At 34.7% G+C, this 16785-nt stretch overlaps 1 protein-coding gene across 5 annotated transcripts in view; it reads right to left on the reverse strand.

Moving 5' to 3' along the window:
* Positions 1 to 8322: 8322 nt before the first annotated feature.
* The window catches only part of LOC142337094 (protein CLEC16A-like), a 107628-nt gene continuing 99165 nt past the window's right edge, over positions 8323 to 16785 (reverse strand). For all 5 annotated transcript variants that reach the window (XM_075386202.1, XM_075386175.1, XM_075386211.1 and 2 more), the window contains one exon: positions 8323 to 9076. In XM_075386202.1, coding sequence (XP_075242317.1) covers positions 8705 to 9076 — 372 coding nt within the window. In that variant the 3' untranslated portion in view covers positions 8323 to 8704. The remainder of the gene's footprint in view (positions 9077 to 16785) is intronic.

Raw genomic sequence — 16785 nt, forward strand, 5'->3', positions numbered from 1 at the left:
TTTTAAAACAAAAAAGGCTTATTGAACTTTGCCTCCATTTTTCTCTTACTTTGGTCAATTTGTAGCTTAGTGTCAGCAATCAAAGAGTGTTCCTTTTTTCAACTGAATTCAAATTTAATCTTTATTGTGATTTTACGTCTTAAGTTATGGTGTTGTGGCTTTGATACTACGAGATTTCACAACTTTTTTTTATTTTTAAGTATATGCCCATTTTTCATGTTTTCCAGTTTTGTCAAATTATCAAGGTTTTGTCAGTTCATATATCACATTTTTTGCATTCAAAATGAAGCACAATTGATATTGTTTAACCTTTTAAAGATATAGATTGTGGTTCTTTACCGCTTCAACAGTACTTTCTCGAAGAATTTAATTGAATTTTTAATTTTGTCTTTAACTGTCGTTCTCACTCTGTCTTTTTAGTCGTATTTAATTTCCTGTACAATGACCCAGTTTGATTGCTTTTTCCTGGAAGAGTTGGTGAGCCGATGTTCTGATATTAGAAGATAGATAATGGCTTTCATGACTTTGAAAACAATTTTTTTTTAAAATGAAAAAAAAACTTCATTTTCGCAATTTTGTTCCTTTTATTGTCTGTTTGTTACCTGGTCTCGTTAATTAAAGGTTAAAGATGACATTATTTTTGTCAAGGGAAGGTGTCAAAAAAGGGGATTGGTATCACAAAATCTAATGTTTTTAAAGAATTCGTTATGACTTTACTGGCTTCGACACGGGTTTTTCACAAAAAAAAACAAATGGATTTTTGTCATATTTGACGTTCTTTTTGTAAACGTAAGACATGTTCTAGATATTTCCATGTCTAAACGGTTTCCCTTAGAGGAATGAACGAAACTATTCAAGTTTTTCATTTTGTAATTGTTGGCTTTTTTGTCTTTGGAAATCAAATTTTTTTCGAAAAAAAACAAGTATTACATAATTTTGCGTTTTTTTTCTTTTTTTGTCTCATTGTTGCTTATTTTCAATAAAGAGCGGCCACATAATACATTAACTTTGTTCGACGAACGTTCAATCAAAAATATTTTGGGGGCCAAAGTATGGCTTTACGGCTTCCAAATATTTTCTGGCAGGTTTTAATTGATTTTTAGTTTGTTGTCTGTTTGTTGTTCTTTCTGCATAAAAAATTGAATACCAAGAGTTCTTAATTCCCTTTTATAGACGCATTGGTAATTGTAAACCTATGGGATACTTTAGTTGATTCCTAATGCTTTTCATTACTTTGAAATTTAATTTTTTTTTTAAATTCAGCGAATTTTCTAACTTTAAATTTTCTGTTCTTTCGTCTAATTGTTACCAAGCTTTATTATGAACTGGTGGATAACCATTTTTTTCTGGTGAATTACAAGTTATTTTGTTTATTTTCAGTTTTATCTGACGCTATTTTGACTTTGTTATTAAGTTTTGTTTCTTAAAACGGGCATTAATTTTTTGATGTAATTGATGTTTGTTGTTGTTGTTTGATTTTGCCATTCGTCTTCGCTCACTTTCTTAATATCGGTATATCTCATCAATCTAATGCATCTTTTTTTCTTCCACTGTGTTATTTGCTTCGGAGGCTATCTTTTCGTTCAAACACCAGTTTTTTTTGAAAGATACTTGAATTTTTTGTGTTTTTCCATCTGTTCCTCATTTGGTAGACAATTATGCCAAAATTGTGGATGAGCGGGGTCGGAACCTTATGTGCGATCGCACATTACCGAGCCGCCTTGCCGTCTTTGGCTCGCAAAAACTAAATCCAACATTTTACCCCTCAGTTGCCAAAGAGTAATAAAAATATTAAATTGGACGAGTCCGAACCGGGGCTAGGAGTAGGTGTAAGACAGAAAATCGATAGCGATATTTTAATCAATGCGTTGAATTGGGCAACTATTTTACAAGACAACGCGGCTCGGTATTGTGCGTTAGAACGTAATGTTTCCAACTCCCAAATTCTTCACCCAAATTCTTGGGTTAAATATCAACCAAATCAAGCAGAGAAGGGAAATTAATAAATGTACATCAAGCTTTGTAATTTAATCCTTGATGTACTCTCAAATTAAGGCAAATATATATACGAATGAAGTTAAAACGAGCCTAGTGGTTTTTTTCTTCACCAAAGCTAAAAACATTTTGAACTGAGCAACAAATGTCATATTAAGTTGAAAAATGAAATCAAATTTCACGAGCAAAAAAACACGTAATATCATAAAGAAAAGCTTAACTGTAGTTTAAAAACAGTATCCATTTCATTTTATTCATTAGTTTGGAACTGTAAATATCTTTTCTTTATGGCAGTTAGCTACAAAGTGAGAAAAAGAACAAGGCGAGTAAATGTAAACAAATGAAGACAAGATTCAAAAGAAAACAACGTCTTCAAAAGCAAATGTGTCTTGCTCAGTTATTTCAATTTAAAATGGATATATCGAAGTCTGATGGGGACCTGATATTATTGAGAAAAGAAACAAGACAACAATGAAAACAATTACGGAGAGAAAGCAGGTCCGTTGTGTTCTTTAAAAAACCATTATTATAGTTTATAGATAAGGTTTTCCGATGTCAACCAAAATTGTTTTAACAAATTCCCTTGCTTTCACTAGAAACAAATTGTTAGCTGTGATTGAAGCGACTAGTATGCAAGTTGAATTACAAAACATGAAAAAAGCAAAAATCAAAGATAAATATTTATTTTCGATGGCAAACCATTTCAAAGTCATGCAAAGAGAAAAACTACGGACTATTTACAAAACAAATAGCTAACTGACGGTTTCTTTTAAATCCCAATTATCCATTAATTAATGGGACTACGTGATTATACCACAAAAAGAAACTAGAAAATGGCGAAACAAGAAACTTAAATTATTGACTGAAAACATCATATAATTCCACCTATGCCTCGTCAAAAAAATTAACAGTAATCTTCACGTCACTAAACCGATTAAAGGACAATTAAGATAGGAAAAGGAACGTGAAATAGAGACCAAAACTCAATTAATTGCTAAAATTTCTCCAAAAACATAGCCTCAAAGCCACAAAAACAGAAACTATTTACAGAAAACGCAATTCTCAAACATATGCCTTTTTAGGGGGGTAGACTTTCCATTCATTCATCGGTCATATTCATCCGTGAAAAGAAAAGAAACAATAAATACAGGAAAAAGCTAAAATTTCTCCAAAAATTCACAAGATTCGAACGCTAATAACATTGCAGAAACCTATGACAAAGAATAAAAGCAGTGTGAAAAAATTAAAGCTTTGAAAGTTCTAGTTTCTTAAATCACAACTATACCAGCTGTGCCAAAATTACTGCTTCGAAGACTTGAATAACGTTAAAAATTTTTAAAAAAATACAGCTTCCCAATAAAATCCAACTCCCTTCTTTTATAAAAACCATGAGAATAATAACCGCTTTGCAATTGGGTTTGTCGTTTATTAAAAACACAAAATTGTTGCTAATATTATCAACACAGCAGATGGATTGTTGTAGTAGCTTTGTAGAACTGCATTCTCAAAAATATCATTTAAAAAGCAGACAAAAACTTCTCTTCATTCTGTTATTACTGAAAAATTTTATTTCTAAGCATCTTTGTATTTTATTGCGACTTCTGCTAGTTCCTTTAGTTACGGGAAAAAACAGTTTTAAAGGAACCAAAATCAACTTGGAATTTGATGTAGTTCAAATGTGACCTAAAACTCAATCAATAAATGAACAAAAAAAGAGATCACATTGAGATAAAATGACGTGACGCACTCAACTCATCCATGAACGAAAGCAGATGAGGAGTTATAGTTACGTCATATGGTCGTAAAAATTGGTGACAAAATTAAAACATTGCGTTACAAGTCCTGAACAGCAAATTAATTAAAATAAACTAAAATGACTAGATTAGAAAAAGCATTCAGAAAGGAAAACCGATAGAAAACTCCGCAAAACTCGAAGAACAGGAGTTTTACACTTTTTTCCACTTCTTATTTCGGCGTGACCAAAATCCTTACTCCAATTGGAGTTCTAAATTCTTGAAAATTGTAAATTTTTGGACAGATCTTAGCAAAAGACAGCGCCTCAGTAAAATTTATATTCTTTGATTTGTGAAAAAAACAAGAGAAGGCCAATCATAGCCCCAGCTATCGCTTTGCGGCTACTAAAAACACAACTGACTGCGGTGGGGCGAGTTGCTCTAGAATGAAAGGTGGGGTTAGCTTTGGTTTTAACTAGATCAGGCCCAGTTAGGCTAGCTAACAAGACAAAATAACATAGGGTTAGGTGCAGTGGTCCAAGATTGACCTTAGACAATGAGAATCTGCGTCATAGGCAAAGTTTCCTACAGATATAAAACTTTAAAATTAAAAATTTTTAAGTTAAATGACGTAATTCCTGATTACAATCGCTTTGATCCCTTTTATTGAACATTTTATAGTGTACATAGAAAGGCTCCTCCTAAGAAGATTCAAAAGTTTTTTTGATAAAATAAAACAAAAACCGAATAATATTCGATCAATTGCTCTCAAACAACTGACGAGGCAATCAATTTAGATGGGGTATAAGTTATATGTTCTTTTATGAACCAAAAACTTCTGACTATGCAGGGGTCGGAAAACTTCTCGCTAGCCGCCAACTTCTCTAAAGAAAGTAATGGAAAGTAACCAGTAGGATACACGGGCTATCATTGTTCCCTTTTGACAATCAGTTTATGTTTAGCATTAAACTTAATTTCTGAATGTTCGCAATTGAAATCACTCAGAAAAATTACGAAGTCAAGCGTATAAAGTCAACCCGAAAGAGAAATTGAAAGAATGAAAGAATGTTCTAGAGGAAAACGGTGGAGTGAAACTTCGGTTAAACAAGACAGACATGTTTATAATAATTTGTTCAAGTTTCGTTCGAGAGCAGTCTAGAAGAAAACTTGAAAGACGAGAAGTGGAAAAAATTGAAAAAATTTTCGAAAATGGAATATTTGAATGGGAAAAAAGGCAAAATACCCGACTTCTGACCAAGTACAATAGTCAGGCGCTTAAGTAAAGGGATCAACAATATTTTGAACCTTAATTAGAGAAGGAAAAACAAGTTTTAAAATGACTAAAAACGCAAAAAAAAACACAAAAAATAATCAGAAAACTCAGGCAGAACACTATTTTTCTTCCGAAACTAAAAACAAAAAAGTCTGAAACAAAGCTCAAAAAAGAGGACAAGGGTATTTAGGGTGGGCGATTTTGGGAATATAGTAAGTGATGTATCGGCTGAGCGGAAGTAGCATTGAGTTGGCGACAAATTGTGTACGTTTGGAATGTTAACCCCGGCTTAAAAACCATAACCGCAACATTCCATATTATAGCGCAATAGCTTCGTAGATCTGTAGTCTCGAAAAACTAACAGAAAAAACTAACTCCGAATAAAAGAGTTTTGGTCTACTTTTTATTAATCGCTGAAGCTGAGATGTGAAATTCGATTTAAAGTATGTGTAGCTTACTGTTGCGTCTATTAGCTGACATAAATGGCCTTCAATTAGATTGAGACTTCATATACTTCTACAAGCAGTATGAACAACATTCATTTTCGCTTAACTCCAACTTTGTTCGACAACAAACCATTCCAATGGTTGTCACACATTTCATTCCTGCTCCAAATTAACGCCAATACAATTAATGAAAAAAGATACTTCGCCAATACTCTCCTTAGATACGTTAAAAAGACAACGCACCGGTAAAATTTAATTATTTGAATCATAAAAACATTGCCGACAGATTGCCGGAATAGCTGCGAAAGAATAGACCTGCGTGCCATATAAAAGAAATAGAAACATACAGATCTATATTGAAAAAAAAATCGACGCCGCTCAAAAAACTAGGTAAAAAACATTCAACGACAAACTAATAAAGCTTGTTAAAGTTCATCCCGCAGAAGCCTCTTATTAGGGACCTTTACTGCACAAATGAATTTCTTTGACCTTAAACAAATTCAAACTAAACTTAAGTTTTAAAGTGCAAAAATCATTTTATTGAAGTAAGTCACGTATGATCAAAATCTAATCACGCAAATAACCTATAACCTTTTGCTACAGCGAGTGAGAAATGACGTCACGCGCGCAAATGCCGTAAGTGAGAGGAAGAAGTCATTCAGAAAATTTGATTTTTTCAGCTTTGCTGTGTGAACAAATGTAAAACGAAAGAAGAGCGTCAGACGACGAAACAAAAAAAAACATAGCATGACAAGTCCAGACGTACAGTTCAAAGAGTTTTCATTGACTGAACAAAAAACTAGACATAGAACGGACTAGGAGTGAATAAGGAAAACTATTTCTAAAAAAAACAGAGGCAAAAAATCGAAAAAAAGTAAAAATCAAAGTGACATTGCAGCATGTGAACAAAAAACCACAAGCGAGAAAGTGAATTTTTGTTCAAACACTGTTTTCTCACTCTACTTTTAAAATTAGCGAAACAATTTCACGCAAAACCACTCGCTCTTTCGCTCCTTTTCCTTTTTCGGCGTGAGCAAAATCACCACTCCTATTTGACTCCAAAAATCATGAAAAAGTGTGAACAGATCTTAAAAAAAACATAGCCGGAAGAATTCCGGAAACGACTCGAAGTGAATATCCATTTGAACGCCATCCAAATAATCATCAAACAAAACGTGCCTTCACTAATTTATGATAATCTTGCAACAAAGTCATGAAACAAAAAAGTAAAAACAATAAAATCAAATCTGTTAAAATATGATAAATCTGATAAAATTTTGTTATAAATTCAGAAGCCCGAAAAAACTATATCTGCCAAGGTAACTTCATCAAAACAACTAGTAATTACAAAAACCACCTATGTGAATTTTGAAAAAATACTTTAGGCTAAAATTATGAAAAAAAAAAGCTCTTAAAAAACAACTTTCACTGAAAAACTGGAAAAAGTTACTAAATTTTTTTAATATTTCAAGATACAAATCCAAAGAAAAACTCCCTTCAGCCAATAGGGTCTCCAGATGCTCGCGAAAACAATAGGCAAGTCATAATAGGCAAATAAAATTAGCAAAAAACAGAAAAAAAAAACGAAAAACTGCAAAAAATTAAGAAAAATAGTTCCAATTTTCGCCATTTTTTTGTCATATTTGTCAACAAAAACATGATTCAACCAATTGTTATCATAAATTTGCTCAAGTGTAAGGGGTTTCTTCAATACCCTTTTGAGCCAGTAAAACAAAATAATCGTCAGAAAAACGCAAAAATTAGCCCGAAAATCAGCAAAATACATTAAAAACCTCCGAATTATCATAAAATTCGTATGAATTTCTAGAAACCTTCAAACCACTACCGAAACCAGCCTAGAATTAAAACAAAATCATAACCAAACCTCTTAACCAAAATAAATGGAAAAAACTGCTTTAAAATGCCGCACGTGAACAAAAATTTCGCTCGCTTAGAGAAAATTTTTTCACATCATTTTCTCGCTCTCTCGAAAACCGCGGTATGAACAAAAACCACTCTCTCATCGCTCCGCTCTTCTTTTGTTCAGCGCCAAAATCCCACTAAATTTTTTCACGCGTTTCATTTCCTGCTTCAAAAATCACTCCAATAAAATTGATTTAAAAAAAAGACTTCGAGTCGTAAAAAAAGACAGCTCCCCAATACAATTCAAATTCTTTGAATTGTAAAAACCAAGAGCACCGCAATATAGCTTCGCTCAGCTCACAGCTATAAAAAAAGCCAAGACCAGTAATTGCTCCTTTCGCAGCTATTATTAAATGGGCTAAACTGTTCGAACATTACGCTAAAAGAGAACAAAGTTACAGTAAAATGACAAATTTGCATAAAATTCTGTTTATTGACGATTCTACGCCCGATGAGCTTTCTAGTGATACCTCTCCTGTCTTTATACGTCAAAAATATCGATCATCCAAAATTGCCACAAGACGATAAGTTGAGCATACAGCTCCTCCCCACATAAAAAGGGGTCGGAACAATAACGCGAATGTCGTTCAAACCTTCGTCGTTCCGCGGTCGGTTGCTGCAGGGCCATGACTCGCAAGGCATGAGCAGATTAGCTCATCTCGTGTTCAAAATTTTGTAAATAATATCTTAACAGTTATCAATTGGAATATATTACACGGTTTCTGTTCACTTTCTACCTACTGTCTCAATTCCTACAAAATACATCATTGTGCTCTTCGATCTACTCTCATTTCAATTTACAGCCGGGTCCCGTATCCGAACTGGCAGTATTGCAGCAAATTAAGTGGAGTGGCCTCTGATGGTATCTGTTCACTATTCTTTTGAAACTTTGTCTCAGTTGAGTTAGAAAATAAACTCAGATATGCTATCTACTGCTTTATCTCAGAAATGATTTCAGAGAATATAGTGAATTTGATTGACAAATTATAATTGCCCCAAACAAGAGCAGCACAAGGGGTTATATCTCTAACTACAATTTTAAAATCTATCCAGCACCGCGTAACATTTTCCACTTTTCATGCCTCGCTTTAGCTATTCAATTGCATTAATAATATCACACATTTATAATAATAGTTCACTAAAATATCAAGGGTTACATAACAGTGCACTGAGTAAAATAAAGGCAGAACAACTCGAGCAAAGGGGGCAAACCTGACACAAACACTCTTAGGCAACAGAAAAAATCTAACAAGAAGCCAACGAAAATACAGCCAGCACAGCTTTAAAAACACGCGATCAACATTAATTAAGTTTTCAGTTCAGTTAAATTCACATTACGCCGTTTCCTCGCAATGTTCAGGGACCCAATGTGCATTGGTACTATGGTCCATCAAATGAACTGCGTTCACCTCAAGATCTCTGGTATTTCTCTCACTGTTGAGTTGTCCTTCGGCCTCCGGTGACGACTCCTCGTGACCAGTAACAGCATAATCCAGCTGTTCCAACGCCGAATGTGACAGAGATCTGGACATACGAACTGTTCTGAAGGTTGGCGTAAGAGTATCTTGGCTTGCTGCTGGTTGTACGGATGATGGTTCCACGTTTGCAATGGTCGTCGTACCATCAAATGTTGTCGTGCTGTTCCTCCCATTGTAGTCCAAAGAATTCAATCCAAAATGGGCCAGAGTTTCAGGGTCATTTCCGAGCTAAACATAAAAAATTCTAACATAACCGGCAGATTGCCGAAAAATAGCCGCCGTTGATTCCCATAACCAAGATTGGGATTGAAAGAGAAAAAACTAATAAAAAATGATTTTCGTACAAACTATTTTGATGTCATTTTGGAGCCGAACATACTCCCGTTTCGCTGTGAGACGACACAGGGGCTAGTATCAATAACAACCAGCATTAGAGATGCTAACTAAGAACAAAGTTCAAGTAACGGGCATCTAAAATCGGGCTTTATGGGTTTATCCCGTTTCTATTTAAGATTTCGTTCTTTCAAACTGACTCTGTTCGTTTTGAATTGCTTTGCTGAGCAACTGCTGTCTAAAAGCACTTTGAGCAGAATGAGAGAAGAGTGAAACTAGCCTAGAGAAGTCAAAAAGATTGCACGCATAATGTTTAAGCTGTGAACTAAGGTAAAGTAAAAAATTTTTATTCGACGAAGTAAAAAAATAGCATGACAAGTCCTGACGTAAAATTCAAAGAATTTTTATGGACGGAACAAAAACTAGACCTAGAACGGACTATGAGTGGATTGAGAAAACAATTTCTAAGAAGCAGATCGAAAGACGTTTAAAAAAACAGAAAATCGATGTCAAAAAGCCGCATGTGAACAAAAAACCACATGCGAGAAATGGAAAATTGGTTCAAACAAAAGTAGGCCTAGAATGAACTATGAATGGACTGGAAAACCATTTAGGAAAAAAAATACCGCACGTGAACAAAAACCACTAGCGAGAAAGCATTTTTTTATTCAAACACAGTTTTTGCATTCTACTTTATAATTAGAGCGAAAAAATCACTCCGCAAACCAACTCGCTTTTTTGCTCCATTTCCTGTTTCGCCGTGACAAAAATCACAACTCCAATTTGACTTCAAAAATCATGAAAATGTGTGAACAGATCTTAAAGACAGCACCCCAATACAATTCAAATTTTTTGAACTGTAAAAAATAGGAACGCTATAATAGCCGGCTGAGAAGCTGAGGCAGCTATTAATAACTGGAAAATACCTTTTACAGAGTTTACAAAAACAATAAAAACAACAGATAAAACACACTCAGCGGATTGTCAGACAATTGTCACAATTGATTCCAATGACCCCGATTGTGATTGATAAACATAGAGAAGAAAATTTTTATTATGCCAACAAAGGAAGTACGTGTTATTTTGATTAGACATGATAGTTAGGCACTGTCGCATGCTCTGGCAGTCGTTAAAAAACGCGATTACTTACCATAAAACCGATTGGGATTGAAAACATAGCCGGCAAATGGCCGGGAAAATAGCCGCCGTTGACCTGCTTGCCTCACATTAGAATTGAAACAGAAAAAGAAAAAAAATAGGAGATATAAATTGAGAGCATTTTTCTAAGTGTCAAAGTGTTCTTATTTGGTGTGTCAATTCTGCATATTCGGTTAGATTCTAAAACTACACTTAATTTAGATTCTAAACTGCAGGTTATTACGCATAATACTAATGCTAGCTAGCAATCGCTTTCACAAACTTTAATAACCTAATGCATTATGACTCAACGAACGGGCTTTATATGTTTATACCGTTTCTTTTGATTTTGCTCTTTTGACTTTGACCGTGTTCACTATATTACGTAATTCAATACGTGAAAGAATTGAAAATCCATTCAGTTGAAAGAGTGAGTGAAGTAAGTCAGAAGTCAAGCGTGAAAATCGTGACTTATGTAAAACGAAAAACGTGAAAAGGTAAAGCCTATGAAAAAAAAGAGAACTCCTAAACAATAGCCGTCAAGAGGCTGACGGCAACTATTAACACGCAAAAAGAACATAACCAACAAGCGTACGTCGGGCAAATAGCAATCAAACAACTGTCGATGGGCTGGCTTTTGCAGAAATTGAGCGTGATTCGCTACGGTAGACATTGTTTAAAATACCGAAGATTTGCAGAAAACTCTTTAGACGATTTAGGCTTGAAAAAATTCCTAGATGCCCAAGAAGTTAAATTTATCCTACGTTGAATTCTGTAAAACCAACACTCAAGAATCCTCGAACACCAAAATTGACTCTAGAAATGAATTGCACAACTATTTCAAGAATGGAGAATCAAATCCACACAAGAAACAGGGGTAAGATTTGGACGGGAGGGGTCTAACTCTAAACATAGCCGGCAGGTTGACGGAAAATAGCCGCCGTTGACGCGCTCTATGCATATGAATTAATGAACGGGCTTTATCGGTTTATCCCGTCTCTTTTGATTTTGATCTTTTGACTTTGACACTATTCAGCACATTGGGTAATTTATCGCTCGCGTGAAAGATCTTAGAATCTATTCAGTTGAAACAGTGATTGAAGTAAGTCAGAAGTCAAACGTGAAAATCGTGACTCATGTAAAACCAAAAACGTGATCAAAAGGTAAAGAGAATTAACAAAACAGAGCAGGACAAGTCCTGTTGTACAATTCAAAAATTTTCATCAACTAAACATAAAACTAGACCTAGAATAGACCATGAGCGAATTGGGAATACCATTTCTAAAATAAAGATAAAAAAGTTTAAAAAAAAACAGAAAATCGATGTCAAAATGCCGCATGTGAATGAAAAACCACTAGCGGGAAATGGAAATTTGATTCAAACAAAAATCTAGGCCTAGAATTAACTATGAACGAATTGGGAAAACCATTTAGAAAAAAATCCGATCCAAAAATCGAAAAAAACCAGTAAAATCGAAGAGATGAACAAAAATGTGCCGCATGTGAACAAAAAACCACCAGCGAGAAAGCGGATTTTTGTTCAAACACCGTTTTCTCACTCTACTTTCCAATTAGAGCAAAAAAAAATTCACACCGCAAAACCACTTGCTTTTTCGCTTCACTTCCTGTTTCGCCGTGACCAAAATTACTACTCCAATTTGCCTTCAAAAATCAAAAATGTGCCAACACATCTTAAAAAAAGACAGCGCCCCAATACGATTCAAAATCTTTTAATTGTAAAAAGGAGAACGCCCAAATAATAGCCGTTGAGAGGCTGACGGCGGCTATTTAAAAAACAGCCTTAACCGCGTAACCTGTTATCCCGTTTTTGAGGAATGAAAGTCAATTGCTTCGTTTGAGAGCAATTCACAAATTCAGTGGAGAACGATTAACAGCAAGAATTACATGGGAGCAAGATTGTCAAAATCAGTAAAAGAACACCAAATTGTTTAAATTAATTCAGCCTGTCAAGATCTTGCCTACCAAAAACAATTTGAAACGAATTCTTTCAACATACAGCAAAAGACTGATTAAGGAAATTAATACTAAAACCGCTAAAAAGCGTTTAAAACGACGAACTGTCAAAAATAAACAGATTAACCTCGGGAAAAACTGCTCTGGAATGGCAGGCGAGTAATTTAATTCAGGGGCTGTAGCCTAGAAATTTTGGGCGCGATAGAAACATTTACTAGGGAGGGATTAGAACTCTCGCACTCCAGAATGCTTGACATGCGCATTAAACACTAGCCGAAAAGTCCCTTGTGATATCGTATTGTACGAACGCTTTGTTGTAGCGACAGATTTTATTCAGAAACATACCCCGCCCTCAAAAACATAGACTGCCAAAAAATAGCGGCCACTGATTCCCATAACCTTGATTGTGATTGAACAGAAAAAGAAAGAACCATTTTTGTACAAAAACATATGTGCGAACTATTTTGATGCCATTCCGTAGTTAGACATAGTCCTGTTTCTTAATGAGGGAACATAGGTGCTAGTGTCAATACCAACAAGCATTAGAGATGGTAACAGTCTTAGTAACCGGCATCTAAAGTTGCGTTTAACGAGTTTATCCCGTTTCTATTCTTGATTTTGTTTTAATGACGCCATTCATTTCAAACTGCTTCGATGAGCAACTACTGTTTAAAAGCTCTTTGAGCAGAATCAGCCAAGAATAAAATAGCTTAGAGAAGTCGATAAGAAAAGAATCACGCGCATTAAAACAAAATAAAGAATAGAAACGGGATAAACTTGTTAAACTTAACTTTGTTGAACAAGCTGTGACTAACGGTAAAGCGAATTTAATTCTTATTCGAAGAAGATTAGCACCGCTATGAAATCAATTTAGAATATAGCCAAGAAATTGTCGAAAATCGCTGCCATTGACCAGATTAACGCACATCGGGATTGCAACAGAAAAAGAAAAAAGATAAAAATTGGCTGACATTTTTCTAAGTGTCGAAAGTGTTATAATTTGGCGTGCAAATTCAGTCAGAATCTAAAATTTAAAAAAACTTAGAAAAATGAAGGTTATTAAGCTTAATTTTGATGCCAGCTAGAAATTGCTCTAATGAACTTTGATAACGTAATGCACAATGACTTAGTGACAGGGCTTTATTCAGTCTTTTTTATTTTGCTGTTTTCAGCTTGACATGAGTCACTACATTGCGGGATTCAATGTGTGAAGTGATTTAAAATCGGTTTGGTAGAAACAGTGAGTGAATAGTCAGAACTAAAACAAAGAAGTCGTGCCTTGAGTAAAACAAAAAACAAGACCGAAAGGTAAAACTAATTAATAAAGTCCAGTTCTGAATTACAATTCACAGAAAAGTAGCAACTGGAGACAGCAATCTCAGCCTCCTTAGCAGGACAACCTCTAATGAACACACCATATACCAAGACAAAAGACCCAGACCATACCACAAAAAACGACAACATGAAATTCATTTCTTTTAGAAAAATAGGGTTATCGAAGTTATTATTCTCGACAACGCCAACCCTAAAAATCCTCACACAATGGAATTTCAGACAGCAAACACCATCTTTGCCAAAAACCAAGGGAGACGAAGTAAACGAACAACACAAGTAGCATTTGCCAAAAACTATTTTTGTGAATGTCATTGAAATTAAGTTGGAAAAATGTCAATGAAACACCAACAAAAATTTGAACTCCTCAACACCTATTGCACTATTCATCAATAGAAAGCATATATTAATTTTAAAGAAAACAATTGGTAAACCACGCAACAAAAAAAGCTACAAATGCAGGCAACAACCAAAACTTCAAAAAAAAGTTGAAAATGGTATCAAAGCCAATTTAATTATCACCAATAATCTGCAACCAATGATTAGATTCAATTATGCCTAAATGGAGGGCAAAGAAGACCTGGCATTAATGAGACAGACCGACCGGACAAAAAACAAAACCGACTATCGGACTAAATGCACTCAAACGACTGGCGAGGCAAACATTTTGAAATGGGCATAGGCGAGAAACATTTATGGTGCAAAAACTTGTTAATTGGGAGGGGTTCGAACACTCCATCTCTCAGCTGAGGTTCGTGGACATAAACCTCAAAACTAAGGAGCTATGCACAGTCATCGCTCATAATCGGTTTTAATTAAGCCAGACAATTTCTGAATGCGCAATTAAAATCAATCAAAAAATTAAAGTAAACCGTGAAAAGGTCATTCCAGAAGTGAAATAAAAAATACTGTTGAAGAAGAAAAGAGCCAAGCAAAAACTTTGCATAAAAAGACACGTATGATTAAAATTTTTGTTTCAAACTTCGGTCAAGAGCAATTAATTGCAAAACGGTCAAAATCCCAAAAATTTAAAACAAAATGTGTGAAAAAAGTAAGATATGAACTAAAACTATTAATTAGATTCTGATGTGACCCAATTGAGAATATAGAAATCTCTAATTATTGAGACTAAAAAACACAAAAAAATGCGTGCGAAACAGATTTGCGTGCAGTATATAATAGATACAGATATAAAATGAAAAACTTCTTGGCGTCACTCAAAAAGCTAAGTAAAAAACATTCAGCAAATTAAAAAAAGCTTGTTAAAATTCATTCCGCCGAAACCTTTTTATTAGGAACCTTTAGTAACACTTGAGTTACTTGGACCTTAAACTAATTCAAATTAAACTTAAGTTTTCGAGTAGAAAAGTCGATTTATTGAGTGAAGTAAGTCACGTATGATCAAAATCTAATCACGCAAATGAGCTACAAAATTTAGCTAAAGAGATTAAGAAATGACATCACGGGCGCAAAAAATGACATCACGGGCGCACTTCTAATAAAGATGTAGAAGTCAATCATAAAACCTGACCATAAAAAATAGCGTTAGACGACAAAACAGAAAAACCAAGAACACCGCTTCAGCTAAAAAAAATCACTAAAAAATTTTGAAAACAAGTGGCAAAGTCGTTAAAGTATGTTGTTAAGAATTTTTAAGAAATAGATAATTAGACTACTCAATTATGCCCAAGAAAAAATACAAGACAATGCGATCTATCATTACTGAGATTAGGTGACATAAACAAAACCGACTAACGTCGGGCGAATTGCTCTCAAACGACCGGCGAGCGGTTGGCTTCGTCAGTAGCTAGCCACGGTTTAGTGAGTCCAACTTTGGCTTAATTGAAGGGACTTGAGGTGAGCGGAGCAGTGGTGCACAGCAGCAGGGGTGCAAAAGTGAATTGGGAGAATGATGTGGGGGCGGTAGGTGGGGTAGGGGATCAATTTCTAAGAACCGCCCTCCAAACCATAAGTGTAAGCCAAAACAGCTTCTGTGAATCGCATACTTGACTCTAGTGGACTGAAAGGCGCTAAGAGAATTGAATGTCCACTGTGCGCTAACTCTTTCCCATTTCTAAAGACGAAAAGTCAAATGGGTCGGACAAAAAAATCGGTCAAGCAAAAAAATGCGTAAAAGAGACAAACAGGATTAATATATGTTACAAACTGCTTTTAGGAGCAATTAACAATGAATTCTTAAAATGTACTGGTTAAATCATTTATGATAAAAACATTAGTACTATAACTCAGCGTTAATGAGGATAATAGATGAGGACATTAAGCCACATTACAGTAGCTGAAGTGCGGCATCAACAAAGAGAGAGAGAGAGAAAGAGATAAAACGTAAACGAGAAAGATAAGGAAAGAAACCCTAACCGACTGAGAGAGAGAGAGAGAGCTAGGAATACTTTCCATGATGGGATTTGACTCAGCAACTTCTAGTTTTCTAGCCTTTTTAGTAAAAAAAAATCATAAAAAACTGAAAAACAAATTTTTTTAGAAAAGCTTGCTGTAAAAAAATTGAGAAACATTTTTTGTCTCTGGAGATCTATCAAGTAACCCATCTACAAGCCTTAAAAAGTTTCGTTGGGCAGTAATGATCGTTAAACTCAGAAAAGGACAAAAAATATTCAAAAACTTTGAAAACAATTGCAAAGTTTAAGAAAATCTTGCTAAAAATCGAGATATTAATATCTTCAAAACCATTTCATTGTCTTAAGAGACTATCCAGCGTGACAAAAAAATTTCCGAAAATTTGAAAAAAAAAATTGTCCCAAAAATTACTAAAACTGGAGTCATGTAAACACTGATCACCATTCCATTAACTCTGAAATTCCAGAAACTATGCAGCAGCTTATCAAGCCTCGCAGGAGGTTCCGGGGCCCCTGATGCTGGAAAAAAGTCAAAGATTCAAAAAACTTGAATTGCAAATATTTTTAAAAATGCTTACATTCGTTAATATAAAAATCTTGAAAAACATTCGATTACATCCAGAAACTATGCAGTAACATATCATCATACCTCAGAGGAGGTTCTGTGGCTTTGGGGCCAGAGAAACCTAAAAAAGGACAAAGTTTCAAAAAAACTAGAAAAAAATTGCTAAAATTTGTGATATTGAAAGGTTGAAAATTAATCCAAGGCCCACAAAAATGTTCCAGTAA

This window comes from Convolutriloba macropyga, chromosome 1, assembly GCF_964194025.1.
Source record: "Convolutriloba macropyga chromosome 1, txConMacr16.3, whole genome shotgun sequence".
Lineage (NCBI taxonomy): Eukaryota > Metazoa > Xenacoelomorpha > Acoela > Convolutidae > Convolutriloba > Convolutriloba macropyga.